Source organism: Nothoprocta perdicaria, unplaced genomic scaffold, assembly GCF_003342845.1.
Source record: "Nothoprocta perdicaria isolate Ctin4 unplaced genomic scaffold, notPer1 scaffold_86, whole genome shotgun sequence".
In the NCBI taxonomy this organism is placed as follows: Eukaryota; Metazoa; Chordata; class Aves; order Tinamiformes; family Tinamidae; genus Nothoprocta; species Nothoprocta perdicaria.
Genome location: NW_020456154.1, coordinates 2,694,574 through 2,703,730, shown reverse-complemented (window position 1 = coordinate 2,703,730; position 9,157 = coordinate 2,694,574). Strand labels below are relative to the sequence as shown.

At 45.6% G+C, this 9,157-nt stretch overlaps 1 protein-coding gene across 1 annotated transcript; it reads left to right on the top strand.

The window, feature by feature from the left end:
- Window positions 1–1,339: 1,339 nt before the first annotated feature.
- MB (myoglobin) lies at window positions 1,340–7,706 on the top strand. Its single transcript, XM_026052229.1, has 3 exons — window positions 1,340–1,446; window positions 6,376–6,598; window positions 7,282–7,706. The coding sequence occupies exons 1-3, from the start codon at window positions 1,352–1,354 to the stop codon at window positions 7,426–7,428; spliced, it is 465 nt and encodes a 154-aa protein (XP_025908014.1). The 5' UTR covers window positions 1,340–1,351; the 3' UTR covers window positions 7,429–7,706.
- Window positions 7,707–9,157: the final 1,451 nt, after the last annotated feature.

Genomic DNA, 9,157 nt, shown 5'->3' with positions numbered 1-9,157 from the left:
TCCTACCCAAGCTAGCCTCTTTATGTGCTTCTGAGAGGTCTTAGTCTTTGTTCCTAGACCCTTATAGGTACCTTCATGCTATTGTACGCAGGAACTTCCCTTGCAACACTTGAGTAGAGAGATTGCTCCCATCTTGCAGAGTATGGATGAGGAGCAGGGGCAGTGATTTGCCCCAGGTTGTGCAGTGCGGTGCTAAAGACTGTGAGCTTGGATACCGCTCTTCTGAGTCCCAGATCTTTATCCCTTGAGTGACATTTCTCTCCTGTCAAGGCTTGTGGCCTGTGACTCCTGTCCAGAATTACATGTACAATTCTGGACAGCAAAATTAACTTGGTTTTGTTTTGCTCTGTGACCTTGGAAAGGGTCAATCAATTTGTTGGTGTGCCAGGCCATTACTGGTGCTGAGGGAGGCTGGAGGAGAGCCTGGGAGGTGTCCCACTGACACACACATTCCCAACACCAGTGTTTGGCTTGACAGAGATAGCTAGAGCTCTTTGTCCTCACGGGGCACCTGATGAGTTAAGACTTATCATGTTCTACAGACTCTGGGCCTGGATGGGTCAGCTCYCTGTCTGATCCCTCCTGGCTCAGATGCAAGTCTATCAGCTTCAATATCTCATCTCAATTGGTGGCTAATACTGGATGTTTCCTGGAGAGGCAGGCAGAAAGGCCTCAGCAGGAAGGTGCAGGATAATTGGCTCCCATATAGTTTTTGTCCCCTTCCTTCCTCCTGCAGAGGCTGGGGAAATGCTTGGTCCACTTCGGATATGATTAGCTCTTGAGGATGTCTCTTTTAACACTGTGCTTTTTCTCTAAAAGTTAATGGTGTGTGCTACCACAGGACAAAAGGAAAATAAGATCAACAGGGAAAAGGAAAGGACTTTGAAGTGTGTGCCCTTGGGAGTGCAGGGGCAAAGGGAGGCGGRGGAGGACTTGCAGATGACAGTGCTGTTCAGGAATCTCTTGCTGAACAGTCTGACTCTGTCTCTTGGGTCCTTGGGACAGGAACCAGAACAGGCTCCTGGCACTGTGCTTAGGCAGTGCCCTTTCTGTCTAAAGCGGGACATGTGCCAGTCCAATGCGAAAAGCAGAAATTTTGCCAACAGTGGCACCCACAATAGCACCTGGCCCGAAATAGCTTCCTAGGAAAAAAAAAGGAGAGGCTGATGAGGTTAGACAAGCCTGAAAGGGAGCAAGATGTCGAGCTTGTGATTGACAGGTGTAGGCCTGTGAGGAGGGGATATAAATCCTGTGGGGGAGCTCACCAGTCACCCTTTGGGAACAGGGAAAAAGCTGCAGGTAGCGCTCCGGGAAACGCTCTCCCCACGTCTACACCTCCCTTCAGCGAAGCATGGGTCTCAGCGACCAGGAATGGCAGCAGGTCCTCACAATCTGGGGGAAGGTGGAGGCCGACATCGCAGGCCACGGACATGAAGTTTTAATGAGGTAGGCAAGAAACTYAGGTCCTAAAAGCAGAGCTGAGAGCTTTTGATGAGAGACCAATGATAGTATCTACTGAAACTTGTGTTCATGTGTCTTCTGTGTTCATTCCAGCTTCCTCTTTTCTTTGTGTTAGGGCAGTGATATAYACATTTCTATGGTTTCTTGGTTAAAAATTACTGTTTAAAGCGGCTGCGCTTCTGTCTCTCCATCTGTCCATGAGCATAGGATCAGGCTGCCTTCAAAAGATTTTAGGACTTTGTTGCTCCCTTTGTGAAACCTGCTGCTAAAGCTGCTTTGTAATTTCATTGCCCAAGCACAATAACAAGAAACACTGAAGTGGACTGTGTGCCTCAGGCATCCAGATGCTCTGCAGCAAAGCTTTGGGCAGGTAGAGAAGGAAAGGACAGGAAAAATCACCTCTTGGACAGATTTATTGGAATCTCTGATTTCAGTAAATTGACTATAAATTATCTGAGTGTTTCTCTCTGCTCCTCTTAGTGTCTCCTGGCAGAGCCCTGTTCTTCCTCTTCTACCCTTTGGCCATACTCCTTAGAAATCTGTGTGGCAAAACTTGGGCAGTAGCTGCTGAAGTCTAGGTGTGAGGCACATTCTTCTCCCTCTTCCTCTCCTCTGTGATTCTGCCATCAGAGTGGGATCTGTGGTGAGATCCCTATCTGAGAGGACCCCTGCCTCCAYGCTGTCTTTGTACTCCTGATGTCTGGTGTGGGCAACAAGGAGGGCAGCAGCTGCGAGAYAGAAGAATACAGTCTGGAAGGGATCTTAATGTCACAGAGATTAGCTTAGAGCACGAAACAGCATGAGATGGACACTGGATCCTTGCCTGTCCTATGCGGAGACTCATGGTGTCCTCACAAGACATGTCATTTTAATGGTTTGCTCTCCTTACGGACAAAAAGCTTTTCCTAATGTTCTGCCTAAGCTGTGTTTGCTGGAGTTTAGTCCTTGGCTTTTTGTTCTGGCCCCGTTCAACCCAGAGAGCAGTTTATTGCCTTGTTCTTTTCTATAGCCCTTTACAGACATGCATTTCAGTGTCCTTGAAGTCTTGTCCAATGGAAGCTCTCCAAGGTGGATTTTCACTACTGGGATGTGCCCTCCTTGAAGTGGGATCTTCACCAGTTTTTGCCTCTGGGATCCTTTGCTTTATCTGTGTGCTGACAGGCTATATGGGTGCAATGCAGCATGAAACAAACTCTTCTGCTGAGAAAAAGATACATCTTTGGTGTTTCCATTTTGTAAATCTGTGGTACCGCAGTAAAYGGTGCATGGGCATTCTCTCATTGACACATGAAGGACACTGTCCATTATCCCTCCCTTAGTCTGTGCTCAGTACGATGTGCTAGAAGATGGTGCTGTGGAGAGTGGTGGGGATGTGGCATGTTGCACTCTGGCTTGGTGGGTTTCTGTCTCAAGCACATCTACATCACTTGGCAAACCCACAGTCCACTCAAAGCCTTTTCAAAGAAGAGCTGAAGCTGTTTTATTTATGTTCTTTATCATGGCCCAGTTCTGCTGCAATCTGGAAGGGAGGTGGGTAGCAGCGTGGCAATGTGACAACTCTCTGCACATAGTCCAGAGCAGGTATGTTACATTGACTAAAGARGGTAGCAGGACCCTGAGACCTCCTTGCCAGTCCACCTCCATTAGGTGACTGGTTGGCTCTAGAAGAGACATAAGGCAGTAAAAACATTTTCCAGACCAAAAAGGTAATACTGTTTTTCCTCCAAAGACCTCATAGCCCAGGCAGAGGCATTCACAGGAAAAATGTCTGTCATGGCATTCTGCTAAAGCTGGTTGCAGTGATGGGAACGTCACATTTTAGTAATATAGTAGAAAAGAAGAGGAAAGTGTTGCGAGGCAGAGCACAGCATTAAATCAATAGATGACACCAGCCTCCCTTATGCCCTCCAGCCAACCCATGTAAATTTTTGTTTCCTCATGGGATTTCTGAGTGAGGAGAAAAGCAGGGGAAGACCAAAAAACTTCTCTTAGTTTGAATATGTCTCCACTTGTGAATTGTTAAAAGTCTGCTAGGTAGATGTCAGATCCTGGGAACATGTTTAGAAAATATTGATTCAACTGGATGCGATCCAAAGGAAACAAAAACTACTCCTTGAAAGAATTTTCAAGAGTCTCAGGGGTATATCATCTTCTGGAGACATGGTTCAGACCTAGCCAGACACGATGGAGAGAGATTTGTTAGAAATACAGAATCTATTATAAATCCATCCTACTTAATGCTGCAAGGTTTTGCTAAATCTCTTTCTTCTCCCAAGGTGTGAGACAACCTGTGCCATGGAAAGATATAGCAAATAGGAAAGGTGTTCTCAGCAGTAGGTAGAGGACAAAAAGCAGTGCAGAAATACTTTGTTTTGATACTATAGGAGACAGCTGAAATGAAAAGCTGTCAAAGACTGAACATGACAGCTTGTATTTTCCAAGTACTTGAGGTATTTATTAACGCAGGCTAATACATAATCACATAATAAGAAGGAAAGTCTGGCCATCATCCAAATGGCCACCAATGTAGAAGGAATGTTTAGTTCAAGGTGATATACAAYCTCTTAGACAATCCCAGCACCAGTAGACTTCTGAGGGCAGGGAAAGTGAGTGACTACTGCCCTGTGAGGGGAAAGTTGATTTTGTAACTAATGTCTTGGGCTCAAGAGCTGTAGACACCATCTCAAGAAGCGTGAATGAGCCATTTCACAGATACAGCCCCAGGCCCCTTTGGTAAGGATAGCCATCATTTTTTTGCCAATGCTTCAAGTGGTCAGATTAGTCCCATCAGGGAGTGTAATACCTCTTTGCAAATAAGCCTGCATGAGGCAGCTGATGTCACAACACATAACTGACTGCTCTGAATAATCATGCCCCCTTCCCACCTGGATTTTAGGAGCCTGACAAAGAAAAGGAGTTAAATTTCCTACTGATTTGGTTGCCACTGATGTCTGCATCCCAGARAAATGCAGCAGGGAAAAAGCATGGGGAACAAACTAATGTGGCTTTGGGCCACTCTTCCACCTTCTTTACTTCCATTTTGGGAACAAAATGCCTATGTCTGAAGGCCTTGTGCTCCTGTTACTTGCTCCCAAGGACTCTCTGAGGTGCTGTAGTGCTTGACAACAGAACCATGGTGAACTGTCTGAGTTTAGCTGGGAGATGGGAGAAAAGGGCAGGAACCAAGACCCTCTGTATTCACGTTCGCAAGGAAGGGGGCATAGTAAGCTCTCACACTGAGCTGACGTTCAAGCCCATTGGAGTCCTGTTCATGAGGGACTTTTAGAGTGTATTTGAGAATCATCAAAACTCTCCTCTTCCTGGGCTGCTTGGTAAGAGCAAAGGGGATGCAATACCTCACTGCAGGAGAATGGCAGGCTGAAGGAGGAACGAGTTGGTTTCTCAACAATAGAATGAAAGAAGAAAAATGATTTTGTTTTTCCTTCAGATAAATGCTTTCATAAACTTATCTTTTGCTGCACTAATCAGCCTTAGCTCTTGATTATCTCCCAGTACATTTGACATAACCCAGGGGACTGGGTTCAACAAAGTTGAGGTTCAACAAGGCCAAGTGCTTGGTGCAGCACTTTGGTCACAACAATGCCATGCAGTGCTACAGTCTTGGGACAGAGTGACTGGAGAGCTGTGCAGCAAAAAAGGAGCAGAGGGTGTTGGTTGACAACTGACTGAACATGAGCAAGCAGTGTGCCCAGGTGGCCAAGAAGGTCAACGGCCTCCTGGCTTGTRTCATGAACAGTGTAGCCAGCAGGAGCAGGGAAGTGATCATTGCCCTGTACTCAGTGCTAGTGAGGCCGCATTTTGAATACTCTGTACAGTTTTGGGCCCCTGACTACAAGAAGGAAATTGAGCTGCTAGAAAGTGTCCAAAGAAGGGCAACAAAGCTGGTGAAGGGGCTGGAACACAGATTTTATGAGGAGCGGCTGAGAGAGCTGGGATTATTTAGTCTGGAGGAGAGGAGGCTTAGGAAGACCTTGTCACTCTCTACAACTACCTGAAAGGAGGTTGTAGTGAGGTGTAGTGAGGTGGGGGTCAGGTTCTTCTCCAAAATAACTACAGCTAGAACAGAAGGAGATGGCCTCAAGTTGCACCAGAGGAGGTTCAGGTTAGACATTAGGAAGAATTTCTACATGGAAAGAGTAGTCAAGCATTGGAAGAGGTTGCCAAGGGAAGTGGTGGCATCACTGTCCATGGCAGCATTCAAGAAACATGTAGATGAGGTGCTTAGGGACATGGTTTAGCAAGCATGGTGTTTAAGGGCTTACAGTTGGACTTGATGATTTTGAAGGTCTTTTCCAATTATAGAGATTCTATGTTTCTATGACTGGTGTCAAATTGCTACGACATTTGCCCTATTGTAACAGATAGACATATGTAAGACAGTGTCTCTGTAACAGTAAAGAAAAAAGATAGGGATAGTTATATTAGACAGGACATGTGTAAGAGGATGGGGCTGAACAGTACAGATATAGTAGTCAAAGGGAAGTGTCTCAAGTGTTTTTGCTCTGGAACTCAAGTGGCATTTGATGATAATGAAAAAAGACGTCTTGGACAAAATGGTTAAAAAAGGAAACTTTTGCCCACTCTGTGTCATCAGGTTATGGAACAACCTACCAAAGGAAGGATAAAAAAACATTCAGAGTGGGAAAAAATGCTTCCCTAGCTGATATACATGCTAGGAATGTGAATAATTACTATTTGGAAAAGTCCTGAAGCTTCAGGGTTCCCAAACCAAAGTAATCTTTACTAGCAGGGGCTAGCTAAGAGTTTTCCTAAAGGATGGAAACAGTTTATCACACATCTGCCCATTCATATACTCTGAAACACCTGGACCTTAGCTCTGGTTCAGATGATCGCCCTTTCAGGTCTCACAAGTCCTCTTGCTTCTATCTGCAGACTCTTTCATGACCATCCTGAGACCTTGGATCGCTTTGAAAAATTCAAAGGTCTGACAACTCCTGATCAGATGAAGGCCTCTGAAGATCTAAAGAAACATGGAGCTACTGTCCTTACTCAGCTGGGCAAAATCCTGAAGCAGAAGGGTAATCATGAGGCTGAGCTGAAACCTTTGGCTCAAACCCATGCCACCAAGCACAAAATACCTGTCAAATATCTGGAGGTATGAAAAGAGCTGGGAATTTTGGTGTCTGATGTCCAGTCAATGTAGGACAGCTGTATGAGAGTTGCACTTTTATTTATTGATAGCTAATGGACTTCAGCGGGTCCTCCATCAAGTCAGTGGTTTCTGTGTACAGGCAGGAGGAGGCACAGAAAGTGCTCAGCTCACAGCATGTGAATCTCCAAGATTAGATTTTCCATTCAAAATACCATATGCACTCTGAGCAACCCTAGACAATAATAAACCAGCTCGAGCAGCCTCTGCGTGCCTGGGAAATCACATTATATAAGAAAAGTCAGTGGCTAAACACAAGGGAGATACAATTTTAGTGCAAGCCCTGGAGGATCCATTTGAAACCAAGAGCTACAAAACTGTTATACATACACAGGGCATGAATCTACAAACTTAAGAGGCAAGGCAGACAAAGAGCAGGGAGTGCTATGGTCTACTCAAGATCATGAAGCAGACTGGTGTCAGAGCAAGGAACAGAGCCCAGTGGCCCAAGTCCAGGCCAGGATCTTGCATGCTAGACCACATCATCTCTCCAGAGCTTGTGGAAAGCACTACTGAATTAGCTCAGGGATATTTCCAGGCTCTACAACCTATTTCTCAGTATGAATTTTCTGAAAATAAACCTTGAGTGTCCCTTCTGTTTTTTTTTTTTTTTTTTTTTCCCCTCCCAGTTCATTTCTGAAGTCATCATCAAGGTCATTGCGGAAAAGCACTCTGCAGACTTCGGGGCTGATTCCCAGGCTGCGATGAAGAAGGCTTTGGAGCTGTTCCGAAATGACATGGCCAGCAAGTACAAGGAGTTCGGTTTCCAGGGTTAGCACATACGCACAGCAGGACACCACATTGCAGGACTGGCCTTGCATCTTAGAGTAGCTTCCCCAGCACTGTTTTGTACATCTCACAATTGGCCATCCGAGACATGTGGGAATGCTTTGATGAGAGGCCAAGAATCACTGTAGGCAGTGCAGAGGCACTCAATAATGTCCATGATAAAACTTTGTCCTTTCCTGGCTTTATGTGTACGAAAAAAAATATCTGTTTTCTTAGGAAAAATAATGTAAGATGTTATCTGTGAGCTTCTGCCTATCCCTTTTCCTTTCCCCCTCCCCAAGATGCAGACTCATTCCAGAGGGCAATGGCATGGCCAGATATGAAGGGATGTGAAGGAGCGAGAGGAGCACAAAGGACTGCGGGGGAAAGAGAGGATGAAAGGCTGACTCAAATGATGGGAAAGGCATTTTAGAGTTGGAAGTCGGGACCCAGTGTCCAAATCTCCATGCTCCCCCTAGCTGAGACTGTTAGCAGGATAATGTGGATTGCTTTCAGCACAGTCACTGGTGTTATTTTGCTTAGTGGGGGTGAGTGGAGCTAGTCAGTCTTCAGGGTCACTCACACTGAGCTCACTCAGTCTTCAGGGTCTGCCAGTTTGGTAACTTGCATTGATTGCTAAAGTCACATTAATAAAACTACAAAAGTCATGTTAGTAAAACTACGAAAAGTAGCACTCCCTGCAATCTATAGGTTTACAGCAGCCACTGCTATGCATTGAATTTCTGTTGCACTGGGTAGGAATGATGTGTTTCTCAGTAAATAAAAATTCCTGCACCACTGTGTAGTGTTTGCTCCTTGCTTTGCAGATGTGCCTCAGTGAAAGTGAAGGAGATAACAGATGCATAGAATCATTATGGTTGCAAAAGACCTTTTAATCACCAAGTCCAACCGTAAGCCCTTCAACACCATACCTGTTAAACCATGTCCTTAAGTGCCTCATCTACATGTTTCTTAAACACTGCCAGGGATGATGACTCCACCTCTTTCTTGGGCAGCCTGTTTCCGTGCTTGACTATTCTTTTCATGTAGAAGTTTTCTCTAATATCCAACCTGAACTTATCCTGGTGCAACTTAAGGCCATTTCCTCTTGTCCTATTTTTGGTAGATATTTTGGAGAAGAGACTGACCCCTGCCTTGCTACAACCACCTTTCAGGAGCACCAAATATAGAGGGATGATCGCTTCCCTAGTCCCACTGGCTACACTGTTCCTGATRGAAACCAGGATGTCACTGGCCCTCTTGGCCACCTAGGCATCCTGCTGGCTCATGTTCAGCTGGCTGTCAAAAGAGGAAAAGGGCCAAATGGCATTTTGCATGCAGATGTGCCTGCCAGTGCTGATACTGCCGTACCAGTTCATGACATGAACACCACGTGGAACCTCTCTCACCCAGCTGACTTGGGACACCACATACATACTGCTATGCTTGCATATGGACAACAGTGCTCCAACTTTGGAGCTCAGTTGTTGGCATGGGGTCATGACCTAGTTACTTGACTGAAATGCTAAGCAGCAGTCTAGACCCAGGACCTCTGGGCTGTGGGAAGCACTTGCCGATTGAAGGTCATGGCTGCTGCTGAGCTAAGGGACATGCTGAGCTGAGGGTGCAGCAGAAAAAGCATTTACTCCCTCTTTGTGCTCTGCATTTTTTCAGTGGAAAAAAAAGGGAGCCTATCATAGTGTTCTGTTTTTCAGTGGGAACAAGTTTCTCAAGTAA

Bases quoted from the DNA above. Each gene is read 5' to 3' on its own strand.
- MB (XM_026052229.1), top strand. From the start codon at position 1,352: ATGGGTCTCAGCGACCAGGAATGGCAGCAGGTCCTCACAATCTGGGGG. The intron at 1,447-6,375 runs GTAGGCAAGAAA...TTCTATCTGCAG, and splicing joins GGACATGAAGTTTTAATGAG to ACTCTTTCATGACCATCCTG. The intron at 6,599-7,281 runs GTATGAAAAGAG...TTCCCCTCCCAG, and splicing joins TACCTGTCAAATATCTGGAG to TTCATTTCTGAAGTCATCAT.